General features: G+C 38.4%; 1 protein-coding gene across 13 annotated transcripts in view; it reads left to right on the top strand.

Moving 5' to 3' along the window:
• brp (bruchpilot) overlaps positions 1-25,666 on the top strand; it is a 191,528-nt gene extending 165,862 nt beyond the window's left edge. For 10 of the 13 annotated variants that reach the window (XM_067775037.1, XM_067775036.1, XM_067775034.1 and 7 more), the window contains 9 exons: positions 11,197-11,379; positions 13,590-13,910; positions 16,022-16,210; positions 19,667-21,376; positions 21,454-21,705; positions 21,764-22,206; positions 22,289-22,423; positions 22,501-22,564; positions 24,843-25,666. In XM_067775037.1, the coding sequence (XP_067631138.1) occupies positions 11,197-11,379; positions 13,590-13,910; positions 16,022-16,210; positions 19,667-21,376; positions 21,454-21,705; positions 21,764-22,206; positions 22,289-22,423; positions 22,501-22,564; positions 24,843-24,878 (3,333 nt within the window). In that variant the 3' untranslated portion in view covers positions 24,879-25,666. The remainder of the gene's footprint in view (positions 1-11,196; positions 11,380-13,589; positions 13,911-16,021; positions 16,211-19,666; positions 21,377-21,453; positions 21,706-21,763; positions 22,207-22,288; positions 22,424-22,500; positions 22,565-24,842) is intronic. The other 3 variants (XM_067775041.1, XM_067775040.1, XM_067775039.1) reach the window with 1 other exon arrangement.
• The last annotated feature ends 394 nt before the right edge of the window (positions 25,667-26,060 follow it).

Below are 26,060 nucleotides of genomic sequence, written 5' to 3'. Positions count from 1 at the left end.
TGGTAGATGGGTTGACGTTATGACGCAGAATAGAAAATTAGTAAGATTTTGGACAATGGGCGTGGCCCCGCCCACTTTTACAAGAAGGTAATTTAAAAGTTTTGCAAGCTGTAATTTGGCAGTCGTTGAAGATATCATGATGAAATTTGGCAGGAACGTTACTACTATTACTCTATATGTGCTAAATAAAAATTAGCAAAATTGGATTAAGAACACGCCCACTTTTTAAAAAAAAATTTTTTTTAATTAAAATTTTAACAAAAAATTTAATATCTTTACTGTATATAAGTAAATTAAGTCAAAATTCAACTCCAGTAATGATATGATGCAACAAAATACAAAAATAAAAGAAAATTTCAAAATGGGCGTGGCTCCGCCCATTTTCATTTAGTATGTCTAGAATACTTTTATTGCCATAAGTCGAACAAAAATTTACCAATCCTTCTCAAATTTGGTAGGAGCATAGATTCTATGACGGTAACTGTTCTCTGTGAAAATGGGCGAAATTGGTGGAAGCCACGCCCAGTTTTTATACACAGTCCACCGTCTGTCCTTCCGCTCGGCCATTAACACAATAACTTGAGCAAAATCCGATATATCTTTACTAAACTTAGCCCACGTACTTACCTGAGCTCACTTTTTCTTGGTATAAAAAATGGGCGAAATCTGACCATAACCACGCCCACTTTATCGATATCGAAAATTACGAAAAATGAAAAAATGCCATAATTCTATACCAAATACGAAAAAAGGGATGAAACATGGTAACTGGATTGGTTTGTTGACGCAAAATATAACTTTGGAAAAATCTTTGTAAAATGGGTGTGACACCTACCATATTAAGTAGAAGAAAATGAAAAAGTTCTACAAGGCGAAATCAACAGCCCTTGGAATCTTGGCAGGAATACTGTTAGTGGTATTGCATATATAAATAAATTAGCAGTACCCGACAGATGATTTTCTGGATCACCTGGTCCACATTTTGGTGGATATCACGAGAACGCCTTCACATATACATCTAAGGGCCACTCGCTTTTAAAACCCTCATTAATACCTTTAATTTGATATCCATATCGTACAAAAACATACCAGAGTCACCCCTGTCCCACCCTAATGGCGATATCTCGAAAAGGCGTCCACCTATAGAACTAATGCCCCCTCTCTCTTAAAATGCTAGTAACACCTTTCGTTTGATACCCATATCGTACAAACATTCTAGAGTAACCCCTGGCCCACCCTAATGGCGATATCTCGAAAAGGCGTCCACCTATAGACCTAGTGTCCACTCCCTCTTAAAATGCTCAGTAACACCTTTCGTTTGATACCCATATCGCACAAACATTCTAGAGTCACCCCTGGCCCACCCTAATGGCAATATCTCGAAAAGGCGTCCACCTATAGACCTAATGCCCACTCCCTCTTAAAATGCTCAGTAACAGCTTTCGTTTGATACCCATATCGTACAAACATTCTAGAGTCACACCTGGCCCACCCTAATGGCGATATTTCGAAAAGGCGTCCACCTATAGAACTAAGGATTACTCCCTTTTAAAATACTCATTACCACCTTTCATTTGATACCCATATCGTACAAACACATTCTAGAGTCACCCTGGCCCACCCTAATGGCGATATCTCGAAAGGCGTCCACCTATAGACCTAATGTCCACTCCCTCTTAAAATGCTCAGTAACACCTTTCGTTTGATACCCATATCGTACAAACATTCTAGAGTCACCCCTGGCCCACCCTAATGGCGATATCTCGAAAAGGCGTCCACCTATAGACCTAATGTACACTCCCTCTTAAAATGCTCAGTAACACCTTTCGTTTGATACCCATATCGTACAAACATTCTAGAGTCACCCCTGTCCCACCCTAATGGCGATATCTCGAAAAGGCGTCCACCTATAGACCTAATGCCCACTCCCTCTTAAAATGCTCAGTAACACCTTTCGTTTGATACCCATATCGTACAAACATTCTAGAGTCACACCTGGCCCACCCTAATGGCGATATCTCGAAAAGGCGTCCACCTATAGAACTAAGGATTACTCCCTTTTAAAATACTCATTACCACCTTTCATTTGATACCCATATCGTACAAACACATTCTAGAGTCACCCTGGCCCACCCTAATGGCGATATCTCGAAAAGGCGTCCACCTATAGACCTAATGCCCACTCCCTCTTAAAATGCTCAGTAACAACTTTCGTTTGATACCCATACCGTACAAACATTCTAGAGTCACCCTTGGTCCAGCTTTATGGCGACATCTCGAAAAGGCGTCCACCTATAGAACTAAGGATTACTCCCTTTTAAAATACTCATTACCACCTTTCATTTGATACCCATATCGTACAAACACATTCTAGAGTCACCCTGGCCCACCCTAATGGCGATATCTCGAAAAGGCGTCCACCTATAGACCTAATGCCCACTCCCTCTTAAAATGCTCAGTAACACCTTTCGTTTGATACTCATATCGTACAAACATTCTAGAGTCACCCCTGGCCCACCCTAATGGCGATATCTCGAAAGGGCGTCCACCTATAGACCTAATGCCCACTCCCTCTTAAAATGCTCAGTAACACCTTTCGTTTGATGCACATATCGTACAAACACATTCTAGAGTCACCCCTGGCCCACCCTAATGACGATATCTCGAAAAGGCGTCCACCTAAAGACCTAATGCCCACTCCCTCTTAAAATGCTCAGTAACACCTTTCGTTTGATACTCATATCGTACAAACATTCTAGAGTCACCCCTGGCCCACCCTAATGGCGATATCTCGAAAGGGCGTCCACCTATAGACCTAATGCCCACTCCCTCTTAAAATGCTCAGTAACACCTTTCGTTTGATGCACATATCGTACAAACACATTCTAGAGTCATCCCTGGCCCACCCTAATGACGATATCTCGAAAAGGCGTCCACCTATAGACCTCATGCCCACTCCCTCTTAAAATGCTCAGTAACACCTTTCGTTTGATACCCATACCGTACAAACATTCTAGAGTCACCCCTGGCCCACCCTAATTGCGATATCTCGAAAAGGCGTCCACCTATAGACCTAATGCCCACTCCCTCTTAAAATGCTCAGTAACACCTTTCATTTGATTCCCATATCGTACAAACACATTCTAGAGACACCCCTGGTCCACCTTTATGGCGATATCTCGAAACGGCGTCCACCTATGGAACTAAGGATCACTCCTTTTCAAAATACTCATTAACAGCTTTCATTTGATACCCATATCGTACAAACACATTATAGAATCACCCCTGGTCCACCTTAATGGGGACATCTCGAAAAGGCGTCCACCGATAGACCTAAGGCCCACTCCCTCTTAAAATGCTCAGTAACACCTTTCATTTGATACCCATATCGTACAAACAAATTCTAGAGTCAGCCCTGGTCTACCTTTATGGCGATATCCCTAAATGGCGTTCATCCATAGAACTATGGCCTATTCTCTCTTAAAATACTCTTTAATACCTTTCATTTGATACACATGTTATACAACCACATTCCAGGGTTACCCCAGATTGATTTTCCTTATTTTGTCTCCATAGCTCTCAACTGAGTATGTTATGTTCGGTTACACCCGAACTTAGCCTTCCTTACTTGTTTTAATTTGTTTTTAAATGTACTTTTCAAAAAAAATTTATTTATATAACAAAAAAATGCAAGAAAATGATTTTTAATTATTCTTTTCTTTATATATTATGATAATCTACGATGTCAGTCATTGTGTCATTGTGTCAGTCAATAATCCTGGTTATTTTAATCGTAGATTACCATAATATATAAAGAAAAGAATACTTAAAAATCATTTTCTTATATTTTTTTGTTATATAAATAAAATTAATAAAAAAAAATTTTATTTTGGAAATTTTTTTTTCAATTAAATAAAAAAATATATAAAAAAAAATTGGCCTACTCCGGGATTAGTGGGGATGATTGCAGAATTTATTGAAGTTTTTTATGAAAAAAACAAAAAAAAAGGGCGAAATTCGAAAAATCTCGAAAAACTGAAAAATTAAAAAAAAAACTTCAAAATTTTTTTTGTATTTTTTCCGGAAAGTACATTTAAAAACAAATTTAAAAAAAAAAGACCCCAAACAGTCAATTTTTGAAAAAGTTATAGCATTTTGAAAACAAAAACGGTGTTTTTTTAAAAATTCATAACTTTTTTTGAGTTGGATGAAAAAATTTGAAAAAATTTTGAAAAACGTCTTTCCTAAGCTAGAAAAAGAAGAAAAACTTTCAGCCAATTCTAAAGGGGTCGGGTTCAAAATTGGTCGAAATGGGATGGAATACCCCATATATAGTTACATACATACATGTCATGCTCGCTAATCCCATACTTTTGCAACCTAATCGCTTAGCTATTGTAAACCTTTCGTATATTTCGTATTGACACATGTCATAGTGTCGTTGAAACCTTTCGAAAGTCCTATATTCGTACATATATCCATCTGCTGTTTATTTATTCTCATTCTGTCAACGCTGTCCATATCGTTTAACATTTTCTAATCAAATCTCATAATGTCATTTACATACTTACATGCATATGTTTACATAAGTATGTAACTAAGGAAATATGTTTTTCATTAATTCCTTCTTCACTATTTTTGTAAAAAATTCAATAAGCAACTTATTTAATTTGCATTAGACGCTTTTGTGATTTATTTGGATTAAGCTACATATAATTCCTTATCTGATTTCGAATATGTTAGGCTATAGAAAATTTATATATGTATATGTATTAGGCCGGGTCGATTTGTGGGGAGGCAAAAAAAATCGCCCATTGCTCTATGAAAATCATTTTCTAGGGATCAAAATAAGAAACTTTGCCGAAGGAACCATACCTCTAAAACGAATTCTCATGTCCCCCAATTTGGGTCGAATTTTTGGGTAGGGGCAAATTTTGAAAAATCCCACTTTGACCCATTTAGAGTGCTCGAATCGAGTCCAAATGTATGACCGAACCCCACTAACTTTGGAGGCCCGACCCACCGATGCCAGTGGCACACCCCCTGGAACCCCCCTGGGGGTTCACCATACAAACATTTCAAAAAATCGCCGGTTTTGCACTTTATATGAAAAAATCAGCTAAATAGCTATGTGGTAATAAGGCCAATTGACCTTATGGACGTTGACCTTATGTCACCACACCGTCACATTAATGCATTGTCATCGAGCCTTGATAGGTGTGCAAAGTTGCAATCAAACTTATCGCCATTCAAAGTGGTGATAAGGCCAATTGACCTTATGGCCGTTGACCTTATGTCACCACACCATCACACTAATGCATTGTCAGCGTTACTTGATACGTATGCAAAGTTTCAAATTAATCCGACTTCTAGAAACCAGTGAAAATTAAGCTCAAAGATTCCGTTACATACAGGCCAAGCTAAAAAAGCGTGCTTAAAATGAATTTAACTTAGTAATAGAAAAGAAATTTAAAAAAATTATTAGAAATTAGCGTTTTTACAACCCTTTTAAAACCAAGGCATCACTGTGATGCATTTGCATGTCGTAAACATATTGTGTGGGTTTTTTATTCAACCGTTTTAAAAAATTAAGGTATCACTGTGACACAATTGCAGATCGTAAAATTGCTTGTGTTGTTTTTTTTAAGCCACCACAAGACACAGCAGGTAGAATTGAAATTACCACTTCATTCTTATTACCTCGTCTCGTAGACCATACATAATGCAGATAAATTATAATAATTTCAGATAAAAAAAATATTTCAAAAAAAATAATAAGTGAAGTGACCATTCCAAATCAAAAAGTTTACAATGAATCCACCATCCTCTACACCGCAAGATGAAGCAACTCCATCAACAACTATTGAAAACCCAATGAGTCATATACCCAAGCAGAATTCGTTTTAGAGGTATGGTTCCTTCGGCAAAGTTTCTTATTTTGTTCCCTAGAATACGATTTTCACAGAGCAATGAGCGATTTTTAAATCGACCCGCCCTAATATGTATAATATGAATATCAAAGCTTTAATCGAACAAGCCGCAATTTAGACGTATTTACTGATTATTATTATTAGGCCTGGAAGCACTGCGACCTTTGTGTCCTTTGTATCTGGAAGCTTTTGATGTATCTAAGTCCCTCTTCAGGCTTTTTACTCCATACCGCATAGGGATTAAGAGTCACACCACCTAGATGGAAGAGTCTCTGCCTAGCCAGAGCGACGCATTCGCAGAGAATGTGAACTGGCGTTTCATCCTCCAGCTCGCAGAAACGACAAATTTGAGTATCGGATAGATTTAACTTACTTAGGTGATATCGTAGACCACAGTGTCACGTATAATAACCAGTGAGAGCTCTTAAGTCCTCCCTGCTTAGATTAAAGAGTTTAGCTGATACTTTCGTTGCGGGAAGTATAAACATTTTGGCCTGTCTTTGCCCTGGGCAGTCAATCCAGTGACGTTTGAATTGTTTAGTTTTCCAGTTACTTATAGTTTCCTTGGTGTGTGTCCACAAAAGGGCTCTGGACCATAGAATGCTGCTGTAGCACCCTGCTTTGCTAGGTAATCTGCATGTTCATTACCTTCATGTCCCTGATGTCCGGGAACCCATCCTAACAAAACCTTGTTTTTGGCTCCCGGATCATTAAGGATCTCAGTGCAGTCATCCACTAGCTTAGTTGTAACTGTGTAGTAATGCAAGGCACGCAGGCTTTCCGACATAATGTAGATGCTCTTCGATGTTGAGCCTCTACGCAGACATTCTCTACTACAGACTTTTATTGCATGGATTTCTGCCTGAAATATGGGGCGGTAGCATCCCATTGGTATCGATTTCTTGAAGTTCGGCCTTTAGATGCGAGCTCCTGTTCTTCCGTCATCGAATTTCGATCCATCCGTGAACCAAACCTCTGAGTCAGGGTCGTTATAGGGATTCCCTGTTTCCCAGTGGGTCCTGTCCACAATGGACACTTCAAAGTTCCGTAACATTCTGAGCTTAGGGAACATTACGTCACGCAGTTGTAATGTGAGATTTCCTATGAATTTTCTTATTACTTTCATATGCTCTGTCATGTTTCCTGGCTTCAACTGCGAAATATGTATTTGAAAGTCTTAGTGCGCCTAGTGTTGCCTCTTTCTCTATCAGAATAGGGAAGGGAGGTATTCCCACTAAAGCACTAGGTGCATCATCAATGGACGTTCTCATCGCACCCGTTATGCCAATGCATACTAGTCGATGCAGTTTGCTTAGTTTTGCTGTTGCCGTTCTTTGCGTGGCCTTCTGCCACCAAACTAGGGAAGCATAGGTGACTATTGTTATTAAATGTCTAATATACCATTTTTGAAGATATCCCCTATGTTTTGCCGTAGAGTGAGTACAGGCGAAGAAAGCTCTTGTTGCTTTGTTTAGGATAGCATCCAAACGAGCATTCCACGTGAGGGTTCTATTCAGTGTGACCCCTAGGTATTTTGTCTCCATTGAAAATTGTATTTTTGTACCATCTAGGGATGGTTCTGGGGGATGCTTTCCTTTTCCGGCTGAAAGGCACTATGACAGTTTCGTTTGGATTGATAGAAAATCCTTTGGTATCGCACCACCTTTCTATGATGCGAAGGGCTTGTTGCATACTCTGCGGTAAAGTTCCGCTCAAACCCGACTAAGTACAACGAGAAAATATCGGATACGAAGAAATGCGCAAGCGCTTTTTGTCAGCAATACGTAATGCAATCCTTGAATGACATATCTAGATGGCGGGTGCACACAGCGCGTCCCCTATTTCCATTACTTAGGTTGAAGAAGCCATCGAACTTGTTAAGCTATAAAAAGCACTAAATTTAATGCTTAAAAACCTTGGACATGAAGGATTAAAATATCTGGCGCTCGTCTTCACCCTGTCTTTGTCCACTTTCGGCATCCCTGTAAAATGGGAAATGACGAGTGTTGTACCTCTATTAAAGCCTGTAAAATCAGCTAAGGTAGAAGACTCATAACGTCCAATATCTCTCCTATCGCCAGTAGCCAAGACACTTGGAGTCGTCCTGCTTCCTATGCTATTAAATAAACGACTATCTCTTTAGTCTTTACAAATCTGAAACTGTCAACGACCAAATCTTGTGGACCTAGTAAATTTCGAGCATATTGGACATCCACGTCAATGACATAACGCTACCGACTGTCATACAACCAAAAATACTGGGTGTGACATTCGATCAGGATCTAGATTTTGGCGATCATTCGGTCGCAAATGTACCGTAATAAAATCCGTTTGTCTCTTGTCGGCAATACTTGGGACAAAGATAAAGAAATGCTTTTAATCACTTAGAAAGCAATTGGGCGGCCGCATGTATGCTACGCTTCCAATATGGTAGCTGAGCCTAAAATAAGCATACTGGAAGACGGCAAGCCTGTCAAAAAATCGCGCCACTTTAGCTCAACTTCGACCTGGATAACGTAATAGGTTAAACTTACCCAATGTATGTCCCCCTTGTAATGTGTCCCCACATGACACTAACCATCTTTTCAATTGCAATGTAAAGCCAACGCCTCTGGCTCCTTATATCTCTGGTCCAGCCCTGTTCAAACTGTAAATGTCCTCTGACTCCCCTTACATTTCTTATACTAGGTTCAAACACACACCAAATTGGCAATTTATGCTATTTGGGCAATTTATTACGCAATTTGTCATATAATAAATTGTAATAATAAATTGCCAATTTAAAAAAAATTGCGTAATAAATTGTTTCAACTGCAAATGCAACATTGTAAAGTGTGTTTATTGAGTATACTTAAACGTCAGTTTCACATGGCTGAACTATATGGTTGGCTCATCTCATCAGCTGATTTTATGTCTTTCATTTCACTGGAGTAGGGATTGTCAAAAGAAGATGGCAAAATCAAAATGAAACCAAAACATTGAACAAATTTTCTTACAACACACAAAAATTTCAAAGTTTTATGTTTTCATTCCATTTCATTCGCCTAATAATGTGCGTGTTCATTTTGACAGTCTGAACAAAGGTATGTTCTTGCTGTAGCGATGAGCCAACCAGCTATCAAATTACTATTGTGTAAGCTAAATCGAGTTGTAGGAACAGCACTCAATTCAAATCGAAATTTCCTCAATTTATTTTTCGGTTTGAACATAGTATTAGTGCTCATTCTATGTAAATAAAGTAAAAGTTCAAACATATGGATCATATTTGCAAAGCTTGGGTATTATGTTGTTAATATATATTCTGTGTTTATTTGAAGCAAACCGTCGCCCATTGCAGTTTATGCTCTTATTATATTTAAAAACTTAAAAAGTGCTTGACTATTTAACGAGATTATTTTTTATTTTCGTATTACTTATCATGTTCAGCTAAAGGAATTAGTAATACGCACCTATGTATTTACATATATATTTTAAGTAATCATAAATCAACAAAAAATCAAAGCCTAACATTATGCCACTACATTTATTGTTGTCACTGTCGCTGTCACTGTCACTAAAAACTTGTTTAGCATTTTCCAAATTCTGTGTTTCTTTTACATTTCCAAATATCGTAAGCTTAATTCACGAAGTTCCTAATCAACAGATTTTTCGAAGCACACATATTTTGTTTAATATACAGTGGTGTAGTGAGAGGGGAGCAAGGGGGCATCATGCCGCGGGCGCTACTCACATGGGGCGCCAAATGGTCCGCAAAGCAGAACTTTCTGGATAATTCGTATTTTTATTATAAGTGATTTCTGGAAAACATTACATCGCAATAGAGAAGAAATTAAACCTAAAACTCCGTTAGAATTACTTACTTTTATAATCTCGTATGGAGAAGATGTTTTTCCAAACTTGCGAGTGGCACTTCAAATATCTTCACTATCTCAGTATCAATTGTTAGCTGCGAACGTTCATTCAGCTAATAAAAACTATTTTGCCTCGGGCGCCACTGATAATATTGTAACGATTTTATTGCAAATCCTCTTATTTGCAACCTTCTGCTAAGTTCGAATCACTAAACTGTTGAATAAATAACTCCAATATTTAATAATGCAAAATGGCATTTATTAAAGTACTTCACAATAAATAACTCTACTATTGCTCGCCAGATAGCGTCTTAAATCCAACTGATTCTCGCGCCTCTACTGTTGGTGCTTTTATACTCTGTGATTTCCTCGTTGCATCTTCTAGGCGCTTCCAGAATTTACTTAGTTACTGCCATATAATTATAACTACAGATGCACGTGTATAGCTTCTCATATGCGCGTGTGTTTGTGAGCGACATTTCCACAATTACAATTGCATACTTTTGGGAGCATCTCAGATAAGATATCTGCATGTGTTTGTGCTTCTCTTCTTCGCTGCGTGTACGTATATATGTGTAGGCAGAATGATTGATCTATTGATGTGCATACAAGGCACTGCTTAGCATCGGCTTAGAGATGAGAGTATCCCTTAGTGTTGCTAATATTCGTCACAATATATTAAAAAGAAAATAAAAAATTTTTTAGACTTACCTTTATATAAGTGCACAAAATCAGCGAAAAATGTATCCTTATATAAAGATATATTCTTAGTGAACTTTGATTTTAAAATTTTGACATAGAAATTGTAAAAATATTTATGAGAAATAAAAATATAGAGGTGAAGCGCAATTCATTGACTATATATTGATAATCGTTTTCTGCCAACTTTCCAATCCAAATTCTCATCTAATTATTTCGATCCGTGCGCCACCTAACGGAACTTTTTTCCCCTTTGTTCCTTTTTCAAGGTGTCTTAACCTACATATATGTGAAGTTTCACGTTTGTAGCTCAGTGAGAAGTTACCTAAAAATCGATCTCAAATTACAAATTTCCAACTTTTTATCTAATTATTTCGATCCGTGCGCCATCTAACGAAATTTTTTCCCTTTTGTTGTAATATTTCAGTGTGTCTGCAATCATATAATGTGAAAATTAAATGTGTTTGCTTCTTCTGTTAAAATTTAAATTGATTGGTTAGTGCATTTGTGAATTAAGCTAACGATCTAATACACATATAAGCTACTTAAACTAATGTTTGTTTCTTTGTTCAAGACAAATTTTTAATTTTCTTCTGAAATTAGTTCTTCCTTTAAATAAAATCGAAGTTTTGTAGTAATTTCTAAATATGCAAATATTATAATAATTAAATTTAATAAATATAATTTTTCCTTGCTCTACACATTCAACTTTGCAGTCGGATGCTGAACGTGCTCGTGAAGAAGCAGCCGCCTTACAAGAAAAACTCGAAAAGAGTCAGGGTGAAGTTTATCGGCTGAAGGCGAAGCTTGAGAATGCACAAGGTGAGCAGGAGAGTTTGCGTCAGGAGTTGGAGAAAGTACAGGGTGGCGTTTCACGCATTCATGCCGATCGTGATCGGGTAAGTAAAAAATATAAGTAAAACTGAAATGCCTTATTTACGGTGGCTTAGCCGTGCTAGTATTGCCTTTTAATTCGATATATGAAATCTGGACACCAAATGTTGCTCTTAGTAGGAGTTGAGGCAGCGTCCCCTTAAAGAAGTTTTGTTTACAATATTAATTAATTAATAACTCATTACAACAAAATTAGAACTGTATCTTGCAATAGAGTATACCGAAGGTTTTTTCAGAAAACGGTCATAGTACAAGGGTGACTTTCCGTAATTCGATAGTTGACACACGTCGATTCGATACTTCAATTCGAAGTGGACAGCTCGACGATACCTAAAACGATATAACATGTTTTGAAGCTATCAAAGTAGTTTCTCTTATGAGGAAAAATAAAAACACTCTTTACATAATCGCAAAGGCAATAAAAGATTTTATTCAGGATTAGGTAATTCGCCAGCTAATTTCCTATCGAACAGTGTCTGCGAACGTTAGATACGACTCGACGATATTTTTTGATGTGGAAAGCATAAAAAATAGACTTAATACACGTTCTAGTTCGATATCGAATTACGAAAAGCCACACGAGGTCCAGCACTTCCATGTTACTTTTTATTTGTAGTTAAAGATAAAGGGGTTACAATAGGCCTTTAGCCAAGTCGCAACAAATCTGGAAGGGTTACAACTTCGTAGTCGTGAAAATATTTCCCCCTGTACAATGCCCAACATTTCATCCAGCAATTGTTTTCTCCAAAATTAGTACTTTCATTTTTTTACCCCAGAAGTGAAAATGCCGATCAAATCTTTAGGAACATTTTGCATAAACACATAATTCCTTCCTGATGACTTTGGGAAAAATTGTTGAAAGGCTTTTCATTTTGTGTTTTTTTTTTCGAGTGGTTCAAGCAGCTGAGGTTGATTGCGGCCAAGTATCCTCTGCCGCCATGCAAGAATCGCCATCCAAAAACTGCGTTGGACGAAGCAAGGAAGAAAGAAGATTAAAAATTGTGAAAAAGGATGGGCTATTCAACTTCTTTTTACGACAGTTTTTTCGTCCAAGCTTGGGCTAACGAAGAAAACGATGAACCACATTGAGACAATTTTTTTTTTTTTCTTTTGTTTTTGTACGTTTTTCAACTTCTAAACTTTTTCATAACGATATTTTATTTCTCCAAAGTGGTCTAACGATAAAAAAGAGTGGGCTATACAGACAGATCTTACTAAAAAGTACAAGATCCCAAATTGGACCAGGCACAAGCTATGAGGCGTAATCTCTTCCAATGGTTATTAGCAGCGATTGTAAAGCCTATGCTATACTATGGAGTCCTTTTTTGGTGGACAGCTATATAAAAAAGAGCCTTCCTCAAAAAATTAGAGGGTGTATGCTAACAATGCTTAGCATTATGAGAGACAGAGAGGATTTAAGGGGTTGATAAGGGCAATTCATAGCTTTCGGGCAAAGCTCTAGCGACACCAAGTCCCTCAAGGAACTAGGAGGTTGAGGGCGGCCTAGAAGGTTCAATGTGGTCATATCAAATCGTAATCAAAGCAGTAGAAACACTGGAAGATGGGAAAGTGGATGAGCTAGCTGATAAGGGCGCTTCCCTCGAAGTTTCTGCGTAGACTTCCCAATTAGATTGGGCGAGATTAAGAGAAGGCGAGGTTTGCATATGATTGACCAAGCGGGAAAGGCGTGGACCCGAGCGTGGGCTCTTACAGCCTCCGACAAACAACAAAGTTACTCCTATCATTAAAAAGGGAGGACCGTAGACTAATGACTGTTATTTTGACTGGACACTGCCTTTTGACGTCACGTGTCTTTAAATTAGGATTGATCAGTGATAGCAGAACAGAGGTCCTGGTTTTTGATGTGGTTTTTCAGTTTGCTCGTTAAATAAATTTCTGTTAATACTTTGGACTCATTCAGTCTACGTGAGGTCTCACGGATCAGCCAGTTCAAACTAACCACACCTTTCCAGGGCTAACCTTGGGCAAACAAATTACAGTATTAAAACAATCAGTTTGCATTTTGTTGATTTTTAGCGGGCGTTTTTATAATAATTTAGGAGTTATGCTGGGCTAACCTTGAACAAACCGGGGAGCAATTCGTGAGACTTTTTCAGTCGAAGTAGCTTTGAAGCGGCAAACATATGTATATCTTAAGAACATGCTTGCCAGATAATTTTATTGATTCCCATGCATCCTTACATCATTCGTACAGGCCTACTCGGAAGTAGAGAAGATGAAAGAGGAAATGGAACGGACTCAAGCTACACTGGGCAAGGCACAGCTACAACAGGAGAAACTACAAAATTCATTAGATAAAGCTCAGAATGAGGTCGATCACTTACAAGAAAAGTTTGACAAAGCAGTAGCTGAAAATCGCCGTTTGGTTCTTGAAAAGGAGAAGCTCACTTACGAGTATGACAATTTGCAATCACAATTAGACAAAGCCTTAGGGCAGGCCGCGCGCATGCAAAAGGAACGTGAAACACTAACTCTTGATACAGATCGAATACGCGAAAAATTAGAGAAAACACAGGTAAATATCGATATTGGGTATGCGCTGATATACACAAATAAGCGGATCCAATTATGTAGCTGTTATATATACATACATACATACATGAAAACCTACTCTCTAACACACTTCTATTAAAAATATATCTTAAGTTTAATGATCTGAATAAATACATACCTACATAGTATATGTATGTGAACTAATACTAATACTGCAACAATAATATTTGTGTATAAATATAGTATGTACTTTTCTATGTATCTACTACAATTACGTCTATGCCTATCATAGCTTTCTTAATATTACTATCCTGCAAAAACTCTCATTGCTTGGTCGAGAATAAGTCTGGATGAACAGCAATAGAGCATGCGCCTAATCCTCTAATAATTTGTTATCCCTGTAATAGCTTAAGGCTTTTCTTCTTTACATCCCTACGTTTCTGAATGGAGACTAGTCCTCTGTCGACTTATAGAACCCAGTATATAAATGTCGTGTTTTTAACAGTAATTATAAAAAAGGGTGGCGGCCACCGTGGTGTGATAGCGTGCTCCGCCTACCACACCGTATGCCCTGTGTTCACACCCCGGGCAAAGCAACATCAAAATTTTAGAAATAAGGTTTTTCAATTAGCAGAAAATTCTTTTAAGCGGGGTCGCCCCTCGGCAGTGTTTGGCAAGTGCTCCGAGTGTATTTCTGCCAGGAAAAGCTCTCAGTGAAAACTCATCTGCATTGCAGATGCCGTTCGGAGTCGGCATAAGACATGTAGGTCCCGTCCGGCCAATCTGTAGGGAAAATTAAAAGTAGCACGACGCAAGTTGGAAGAGAAGCTCGGCCTAAAATCTCTTCGGAGGTTATCACGCCTTGCATTTATTTATTTTAAAAAAAAAAAGGTTGGTTGGTTGCGGCCAAATTCTTTTGCTGATTCTACATTAGTCCGTAGAGTCCCGATTATGAATGGCGGTTTTCTTGAAAAAGGTACGAATGTCACTTTTTATTGATGTGAGCGGTCGATTAACTTTGATTTCTTCAGTGATGTCTAACGATGCAGCGGCTTTTGCCAGCTCATCCGCTTTTTATTGATGTGACCCATTACCCATGTGAGTGGAATGTTCGTCGAGTTTGCTGAATTGCGCAGCACCCTCTTACAGTTATCGACGGCCTTAAAGGACGTAAGTGGTCCAAGTCCAAGTTAAGCGCTGCTTGGCTTTCTGAGAATATGCACACCTCACGATGTCTAACAGAGTTATCCAACAGGAAGCAATAGGCTATCTATATTTCTAGTGCGGGAGTGCGACGTCTAGCTGTTCGGAGAAGATACGTGCAGCAACACCGCAGTCCATTTTGGTCCCGTCTGTGAATAGTGAGGTGACACCCAACTTACACACCATATTGGCTGACCAATACATTCTCGAGGGTATCCTCACCTCAAAGTTCTTGTCAAAGTTCAACGTAGGCGAAAGATAAACTGTTGTCGAATCTACACCGGGTAACCTTCTTAGGATACCGCTGTGGCCATACTGTTTCTCGCTCCAGCAATTAGACTCCCTGAGTCTGATGGCAGAGGTTATAGCTGTAAGGCGTATGTGGTGTCCTAGTGGCAGCTGGTTAAGGATAAAAATTAACTCGTCTGTTGGACATGACCTTACTGCCCCCCTTACCCCCCGTTCGACCACACCACACTATCGCCCGGTACGATAGGATGTACTTTGTGACTGCAGTGTAAAGGCACATCGTAAGTTTAGGTCTAAGACCTCAGTTTTTGCTAACTTTTCTCTTACACGAGTAGCATGCGCTGCAAGCCTTATCAACTCTTCTTTCTTCTATAAAAAGGTAGTTAAATATATCTAAATAAATTATATTAATCAAAATTAGTAGCCGACTCATACAAAGAGCAAGGGCTCAGAGGCAATTGGTCTCCAATTAGAATGGTCCCGGATCAGCCTCTTTAGAGATTAGTCGCTCACTTTTCTGCAGATTAGTATCTATCTATAATAACTAATAATCTCTTTTGTATGTATTGTATATGTGTATGACTTGAACTGAATGTCGTTGATGTAAATATATACATACATACATATACATATTTTAATTGTAAACTTTATCGCGGACAAAAACCAAACAAAAAAAAATAGACGCACCTAGCACGTATACAAAAAGAGCGGGATCAATTCTCCGACGAATTGGAAACTCTTAAAGAACGCTCTGAAGCATCGCAAACATTACTGATGAAAGCAGCGCGTGACAAAGAGGCTATGCAAACTGATTTGGAAGTTCTGAAGGAACGTTATGAAAAGTCGCACGCCATACAACAGAAATTACAGGTAATACCCAACAAACACAACCAACACATATGCTAAAGCTATTGGCTCGAGATTAGAGGACTGAAGAATCCGCATCGAATAAATACTTTATCTCAATTTATATTTTTCTTCTGCACGTGTATTTGTGACTGAACTCATCCTCAGCCACTGGATCGATTTAAATGAAATTTTGTGTGTGCGTTCAAGATGATTTGAGGATGTTCAGATTCACAATTTGGTCCGGGTTGGGGACTAGCGATGGACCTATTTCAAAAATTCTAAAAAACCGATAATACTAAATCGTTTTTATGTGGCCATTTGTTTGAGATTTGCTAACGAGGTAACTCTTTGCTTAGCTTAATATTGCGGAATTTGTTCCTTTCGGGAAGCGGACCAGTCGCCGGCCTATTCGAAAAAAATCAATTTAGGGTGCGATTTTATGGTACGAGGGTTCCTCCTTGACAAGCTTATTATTTGAGGAAGCATTTGAGAAAAACCTAAAAAAGGAAATACGATAGAGGGAGGTTGAAGGAGAGGAACTCAACGGAAGTAAAAGTGAGAAAATTGTAGAAAGTGAGGAGAGTCAAGTATCAAAAATGGAAAGGAGGAGAGAGGGGCAGGAATTTACAATTTTTTTTTTTACTATGAAAGTAGATACATCACAGAGAAGAAATTCATAGGGTAGGGAAACGTCTCAGTTATCTTTCTATATATTGTATGTAAAGATGAATGCGAGTTTAAAAATTATATCCGTGGCAGTGCCAAATAAAGATATTGAAATCGGCCGGTCAAGTGAAGCAGACAAACATTCGATATTTGGTATAAATATTCCATATATGAGGAAATTGATGTGAGAGAGGTAGAGGGAGTAGGAGTGTAACTGGGAGTGTTAGTAGTAGTGGGTGTGGGATTAGAAGTGGAAGTGGATCTGGGAGTGTGAGTGGGATTAGAAGTGGAAGTGTTAGTGGAAGCAGGAGTGGGTGCGAGAGTAGAAATGGTAGTGGAAGTAATAATATGAGTGGGGTTGTGAGTGGGAGTGGTAGTTTGAATGGTAATGGGTTCGGTAGTTCGAGGAAGATAAATACAATAAGAAATGAACGAGAATAAGAAGAAAAATGGAAGATAAATTATAAGAGAATGAGATAGAAAGTGAAGAGGGAAAGCCAGGCTCACTTTTGAATTGTAGGCAACAAATTTTCGGGCAGAACAAAGCCTGCCGGGTATTATAGTAAGTATAAAAAATTATTCAATATTCCATCTTCTTCCGATCCCGTTTCTATGCATTCCGCAACTTTTGAACGAGAAGTGTTCTTGCAAAAAACTACTGCAGAACTTTGAATATTTTAATCTATATATATAAAAAGAAGTGTACATTTTGATTGTCGCTCCATAACTCGAGAACGGATAGAAAGATTGCCATGAAATTTTCAGGAAAGATACAGAAAGGAGAGATGATGGTTAGTTGATTTTCAAATCCCAAATCGGTTTAGCCATTCTTGAGTTAGGATTTTTTTTTTAGAAAATCTATAATATAAAAATAAGTCGGGTTTTCCTTCCTGACGCTATAACTCCAGAATGCACCCACCGATTTCCACGGTTTTGCATTCGTTGGAAAGGTTTCGGGTTTCGCGAGGTTTATAGCAAAGAAAATTCAGGATCGACACACAGGGTCTCAAAATATAGGCCAAAACGTGGACCCGGGTACCCCTAGAATGTGTTTATAGAATATGGATATCAAATGAAATCTGTTGATGAGTGCTTTAGTAAAGGGTAATTTTCATACCCCTGTATGACTAGGGTATCGAGATATAGGCCAAAACGTAGACCCGGGTACCCCTGGAATGTGTTTATAGAATATGGATAACAAATGAAAGCTGTTGATGAGTGCTTTAGTAGAGAGTAATTTTCATACCTCTGGGTGACTAGGGTCTCGAGATATAGGCCAAAACTTGGACCCGGGTGCCCCTAGAATGTGTCATAGGATATGGATATCAAATGAAATCTGTTGATGAGTGCTTTAGGAGAGGGTAATTTGCATACCCCTGGGTGACTAGGGTCTCGAGATATAGGCCAAAACGTGGACCCGGGTACCCCTAGAACGTGTTTATAGAATATGGATAGCAAATGAAAGCTGTTTATGAGAGCTTTAGTAGAGGGTAATTTTCATACCCCTGGGTGACTAGGGTCTCGAGATATAGGCCAAAACGTGGACCCGGGTACCCCTAGAACGTGTTTATAGAATATGGATAACAAATGAAAGCTGTTTATGAGAGCTTTAGTAGAGGGTAATTTTCATACCCCTGGGTGACTAGGGTCTCGAGATATAGGCCAAGACGTGGGCCCTTGAATGCCTAGATAGAGGTTTTACATTATGGGTATCAAATTGAAGCTGTTGATGAGTGCTTTAGTACAGGGTAGTTTTCATACCTATTGGTGACTAGGATCTCGAGATATAGGCCAAAACGTGGATCAGGGTAACATTGTGATATTCGATGTAGACGCATCAACCTGGAAAAACTGATAAATATGCATACGAAGCCGAAATAAAGACATGAAATAATAATACCCACATACCTATTTACATGCGTCCTATTCGATTTGCCTGAAATTTGGTATATAAATTTGCCTGTATTAGTATTTACGATACTTTTTTCCGGGAAGTAGACCAGAGACGGACTGGGATTGGGATTAGGACTAGGACTGGGACTGAGACTGAGACTGAGACTCGGAGTGGGACTGGGACTGAAACTCGGAATGGGACTGGAACAAAATACATACCACCCTCTGGGACTGATAATAAGATATGAAGAAGAATGAGAAAAACTTGAGAGAAAAGAAAAGAGAGAAGGAGACTGAGAAAGACATAGATTGAGACAAAGATGGAGATAGATGATGCGAAAAATACGGAGGGAGGAGTGAATACAAAAATTAGGAAAAAGTGTGGAGGGGCGAGGGCAGAGTTAGACGGAAAAAGCTTATTAAAATGTATGCAGATAGACCAAATTTAGGGCAGAACAACGTCTGCCGGGACTGCTAGATTACATATAAAGTTCATCATTTAACTTTTAACTAAAATACGAGAGAATTTCTACTATGCACATGATCGGCAATACGAAGTGTAATAATCGAAAATTTCTGTTTGTTCGCGAATCACGAGCTTGCGGAAGCTTCGGTATTCTGATCTTGTCCAAACAATAACAATTTCGCTTTGGCTTAGATTTTATGTGCACTATTTTAACTAATTTGCTTCCAAGTTGCTTCATATATTTGCTGAATTTTTGGATTAAATATAACTAAAATTTTGCGTTTAGTTCCTTATGCATGAAAGTTTCCAATTGGCTGTTTGTAAATTGTATTATAGTTAAGTACCTACATAATGAGAAACACAATTTGAAAAAAAAATTTTAAATTTATACATAACACTCGCACAGTTCAATTATTTTAATTTTTGCCATTTGCTGATGTCCACTTTTCTAGATGGAGCGCGACGATGCAGTTACCGAAGTTGAGATACTTAAAGAAAAATTGGATAAAGCCCTTTACGCCAGTCAGAAACTTATCGATGAGAAAGATACCTCTAATAAAGAGTTCGAAAAAATGCTTGAGAAATATGATCGCGCACAAAACGAGATATATCGATTACAGTCGCGGTGTGACACTGCTGAAGCGGATCGCGCCCGATTGGAGGTTGAAGCGGAACGCTCTTCACTCGCCGCATCTAAAGCGAGAGAGGATCTGCGAAAGTTACAAGAGGAGAGCACACGTTTGCAAGAAGCGTGTGATCGTGCCGCACTGCAACTAAGTAGAGCCAAAGAGAGCGAAGATAATGCACGTGTTGAACTTGAGCATAATCGTGAACGTTTCGATAAACTTCAGACTGATTTACGAAGAGCACAAGGTGAAAAGGAACACTTACAGTCTGAACTTGAAAGGGTCACATACGAATTGGAGCGTGCACATGCAGCGCAAACCAAAGCCAGCGCAAGTGTAGAAGCCGCCAAAGACGAAGCTGCGCATTATGCTGTTGAATTGGAGAAGATGCGTGATCGCTATGAGAAGAGTCAAACAGAATTGCGTAAACTACAAGACACCGATACCTTTGGACGTGAGACCCGCCGCCTTAAGGAGGAAAATGAGCGCCTCCGTGAAAAACTCGACAAGACGCTTATGGAACTGGAAACCATACGTGGCAAGTCACAGTATGAATCTGAATCATTTGAAAAATATAAAGACAAATATGAAAAGATTGAGAATGAGATACAAAATATGGAATCGAAACTGCATGAAACCACGCTACAACTTGAATTGTCCAAGGGCGAGGTTGCTAAGCTATTGGCGCATCAAGAAAAGCAACGTAGCGAATTGGAGCGCGCGCATATTGAACGTGAGAAGGCACGTGACAAACACGAGAAACTGCTTAAAGAGGTCGAGCGATTGCGTCTGCAACAGTCGGCCATCAGCCCTGGCGAGTCGGTGCGCGCATCAATGTCGGCGGGTGAGCGTCAAGAGATCGATCGATTGCGCGATCGGCTCGAGAAGGCGCTACAGTCGCGTGATGCCACCGAACTGGAAGCGGGCCGCCTCGCCAAGGAGTTGGAGAAGGCGCAGATGCATTTAGCAAAACAGCAGGAAGCGAACGAATCGACGCGCATCGAATTCGAACGTATGTCTGCCGAACTGGGCCGCTTGCATGATCGCCTCGAAAAAGCAGAAGCCGAAAAGGAGTCACTACGCCAACTAGGACGCAATGCCGTCGACAAACCACATCCACAACTCGAAAAACATATGCAGCAACTGGAATCAGATTGCAAGCAATTAGCCCTTGAACGTGAACAGTTGGTACTACAGCTGGAAAAGAGTCAAGAGATATTAATGAATTTCCAAAAAGAGCTGCAAAATGCCGAAACGGAATTACAGAAGGCGCGTGAAGAAAATCGTAAACTACGTAATGGACATCAAATGGCGCCAACGGCATCCGCAGAAATACAAGCCATGAAACAAGAAATTCAAATGCTGCAAAAGAAATTGCAGGAATCAGAGCAAGCGCTGCAAACAACCAGTGCTGCAGCCAATATGGGTGGCCCCAGTCCCGAGGAGGTTGAACAATTGTGTAAAGTACTCGAAGCGGAGAAGAATCGCGCTGAAATGGCAGAGAAAGCCGCACAAGAAATGCATAAACGCATACAAGTAATCAAAGAAACAATTTATTCACATACATACATACATATATCTTCCTTTTCAATCTAATGTTGTCTTTTTTATAGCTTATGGATCAACACATCAAAGAACAACACCAACAAATGCAGAAAATGCAACAACAGATACAACAACAGCAACAGCTAGCGCAGCAACAACAACAACAGCAGCAGCAGCAGCAGCAACAAGTCAACGGTAATGCACAAGAAGTCACAAAGGAGCTGGAGAAGGTGAAAGCTGAAATGCAAGCCGCATGTACGGAACGTGACCGCTTTCAGCAGCAACTTGAGCTGCTGGTGCAGGAACTGGAAAAGAGTCAGGTACATTTTACCGTTGTGCAATTGTATGCCATACATTTCAATTATGATTTAATTTCAGTTGTCGAATCAGGAACAAGCAAAACAATTGCAAGCAGCACAACAGCAAGTTCAACAACTGCAGCAACAAGTGCAGATGCAGCAACAACAGATACAGCAACTACAACAAGCTGGCAGTTCAGGAGCGGCTGCCACCGATGTGCAACGACAACAGTTGGAACAACAACAAAAACAGTTGGAGGAAATAAAGAAACAGATCGACAACCAAGCCAAAGCTACAGAGAGCGAGCGTAAGATTATCGAAGAGCAAAGAAAACAAATCGAAGCGAAGCGCAAAGACATCGAAGAAAAGGAACAGAAAATGGCCGAATTCGATGTACAATTGCGCAAACGAAAGGAACAAGTGGACCAATTGGAAAAGTCTCTACAAACGCAAGGTGGCGGTGCTGCCGCAGCCGGTGAGCTAAATAAGAAACTCTTGGAAACACAGCGACAACTTGAAGGGTAAGTTGCTTAATTTGTTTACTTATTCGAATAGGCGCAACTTCTTATAATAAAATATATATATATTTATCTAAAATAACAGCTGCATTAAAGAATTACAAAACACCAAAGAAGAGCACAAAAAGGCAGCCACCGAATGCGAACGATTACTCCAATTGGTGCAAATGTCGCAAGAGGAGCAGAATGCCAAGGAGAAAACCATTATGGACTTACAGCAGTGAGTATAATACAATAAAAAACTTAATTTATGTAAATAACACTGTTTTAATTGTTGCTGTTATTTAAATATTATAGAGCCTTAAAGATCGCTCAAGCTAAAGTGAAACAAGCACAAACGCAGCAGCAGCAGCAAGCAGATGTAAGTATATTTATATAAAGGCTCTTTTATTCGGCAAAACCTTATAATTTATGAAACAAGGTGAATAATTGGAGGACCATTATACACCCAAGTGCAATTGGTTAGTCTACAGAGCCAACAGTTGTGCAAATTTAGCAGAGAGATTTTGTGTTTCATACATCAGCTCCCCCTCTCGCTCAGCCTTAGGCTCGTGTTGTATAGATACCATCATTTTGTGCTTATGTCATTAGGAAATTCTAAAAAAAAAACACCATACCTATGGCCCATAAAAATGGTCTCGGCAAAAATGCATCTGCCTTGCAAGATGTTCTTTGGGTTCAGCGAAAAGCATGTCACTAGTTTCAATGTAAACAGATTTAACTCAAGAATTAAAGTTTCTCTGGTAAGCGCCAACAATACTTAATTTTTTCATACGGCTTCAAAAAAATTTATCTTAATGACTAAACTACCGGTAATTTTTGCCTCTAGAAGTATTCTTTGTATGCGAAAATAATCTCACCAGCAGGCTTTTATGGGGATTCCTAAATGTTCAAAAGCAGTGAGGGATAGATGATAGAATACACGAGAAATGTTTAAAAAGAAGAAATATCTCGCGAGTCTCGCTTTCTCGCAAGATTCTCGACATTCAATTTATTCGCTCCATTGGCAATTTTATATAGAGCTTACGATTTCTGGTGAAGCACAAGCGAAAATTTCCACAAAACCAAAAGTAAACAAGTAAGGAAGGCTAAGTTCGGGTGTAACCGAACATTACATACTCAGCTGCGAAATTAAAGCTTGCAAAACTTTTAAATTGCCTTCTTTTAAAAGTGGGCGGTGCCACGCCCATTGTCCAAAATTTTACTAATTTTCTATTCTGCGCCATAAGGTCAACCCACCTACCAAGTTCCATCGCTTTATCCGTCTTTGGTAATGAATTATCGCACTTTTTCGGTTTTTAGAAATTTTCGATATCGAAAAAGTGGGCGTGGTTATAGTCCGATTTCGTTCATTTTAAATAGCGATCTGAGATGAGTGCCCAGGAACTTGCGTACCAAATTTCATTAAGATACCTCAAAATTTACTCAAGTTATCGTGTTTACGGACAGACGGACGGACGGACGGGGATAGCTAAATGAATTTCTTTTTTCGCCCCGATCATTTTGATATATAGAAGTCTATATCTATCTAGGCCGCCGTGATGTGATTGCAGCGTGCTCCGCTGCTGAGCTCTGCTCAGCTGACTATAAAAAGACCGCAATGAGTAGAATACTGCCAATGCAGCGACTAAAATGAGCGTCGGGAAGCTCGCGAGCTTTACGAATACTTCGAGATTTGAGAGTCTCGTGAGAAGCCGAGTTCTCGATTTTTCATTAAAATATTGGAATATTATGAAAAAATTATATTAATAAGCAGGGCTGTTCAACTTTCTCTATATTGTATTGCAAATCACAATACATATACAAAATTATATGTGCACTAAAACTTTTTTGAATTAAAAAAAAAAAAAATTACTTTAAATGTTTAAATGTTTATTTTAGATGTTTAAAGAATTATGATGGTCCCGTTGATGAATAAATTTTTAATTAAAATGTTTCTCAGTGCTATAATATTTTTGAAAAAATTTGTATTGTCAATTTGTTAGTTTAAATTTGAATTGAGTCATTCCGAAGTGCCTTGGCTTCATATGGAAGTGCTTTTTCTTTACACTTTCATATGAAATTCAGGCATTTTCATATGAATCGAATTTGTATGTGAGGGCATATGTGATTGCTTTAAAAAAAAAGTTTTTATATTCAAAGTGTGAATTTGTATCTGTGCCTATTCTTCAGAGCAAAACAAAAACAAAAGTGCTATAAGTGTACTCATATAGGGGTTGAGCAGCTCTGTTTTAATAAGTTTTGAATGCAGTATGATTGGAAAAGCAATATTTTGAACAGAAAACTCACAAGTAAATGTAAACAGAGTGCAAAAATACTGTGAATACAGCAATTTTTTTGAATATTGAGAAGCTCACGTGGTTTACAAGCATTTCGAGATACGAGAATCTCGCGAGAAGACGAGCTCTCGACTTTTCGGGTCCCGAAATTCAGTGTGCACGTGTTTCTAGAAGAAATCGTAAGATATAATAGAGAGAAAAGCGGGGAAAACGAGGCTCACTTATTGAATGTAGGCAAACCAATTTTCGGGTAGAACAAAGTTTGCAGGGTACACCAGTTATACAAATAATTTACAGTACCACATCAAACTTTGAGTATATCACAGCAAATAATATGCATTAATCTCTCCTTATTTTCAGGCTGGACCAGCCGGATTTTTGAAAAGCTTCTTCTAAAGAGTATTATGTAAAAACAAAAACACGTTAAAACACACATTGTTCATAATTGTAAATTAAACTAACGGTAACCTCAGTATTGATTTCTTTTTAGTAGGTAATGAACAGTTGAAATGAATGTATTGAAAAACTTTTTTACCTAGCTTTTTGCTGATCGATGTCTTTTTCTAATTCTAGTTTACAATCTTTTTTTAGACAATACACACACAAATGAATGTTTAAAAATGTATATTAAGTGCTATACTTATTACTTAATTGTTATTTATCTATCTATCATATATACAAACATGCATATATTCATACAAAACAACAAATAAGCGAACATAGCATTTGTACATTTACTCATTTAGAACACAAAATATTTCTAAACAAAGGTTTAACAAACTTAGAAGCATCAGAAAATCGATTGAATGGTCCATCATTTTGTATTTGCCGAATCGCCCATGTATTGCTGTTGTATAAATTTGCATTTATTGCAAAGTTTAGTAAAATGTAATGTGATTGCATACTAAATTTGCAAATACGCAAAAAGCAAGGCAAGTATAACAACAATAATTCAATATTCGCAAATGCGTTGTTTTGGCAGTTAAGTTAAGGGTAGTGCAGAGTTTTGTGCATTTGATATACATAGGAAGCGTTTCAATAGCAAATATAAGCTACGAACTGTGAACAACTTTTTTTATTTTAAAATTTTTCGTTTCACATTTTGTTTTTTTTTTTTTTTTTGCTTTGACAGTTGCTGATTTACTATACAATGTTGAAAAAATAAACTATTGTTTCTGATGTTGCATATTGTTTCTGATGTTGCATATTTGCCATGACGTAGCATATGCATAACGGAATATTTTGTTAGTGTTCTGTGTAAATATACTACACATGCTTGCAAATGCAATGATGCTAGACCATTTGCACAAAATCCTATACTACCCTAATATTTTTCTTTGAAGAGCACATGGTAATGGAAGATGGAGGGCATAAAATTTAATTACATAGACAATTTAGATGAAAACCACATAGGAATATGTAAATGAGAAAAGAAATAATTGGGAACGACATGAAGTTTAGTAAAATGTAAGCAAACTAGTCATGGAAGTTTGTAACTAATTAAAAACTGTAGAAGTAAAGTGATTAAAAAAGCAAAAAATATGTGGGGTATTCCATCCCATTTCGACCAATTTTGAA

This window comes from Eurosta solidaginis, chromosome 3 (genome assembly GCF_040869045.1).
Source record: "Eurosta solidaginis isolate ZX-2024a chromosome 3, ASM4086904v1, whole genome shotgun sequence".
NCBI classification, from domain to species: domain Eukaryota; kingdom Metazoa; phylum Arthropoda; class Insecta; order Diptera; family Tephritidae; genus Eurosta; species Eurosta solidaginis.
Note: the sequence above shows the minus strand (reverse complement) of the source record. Positions and strands in the feature narration are given on the sequence as shown.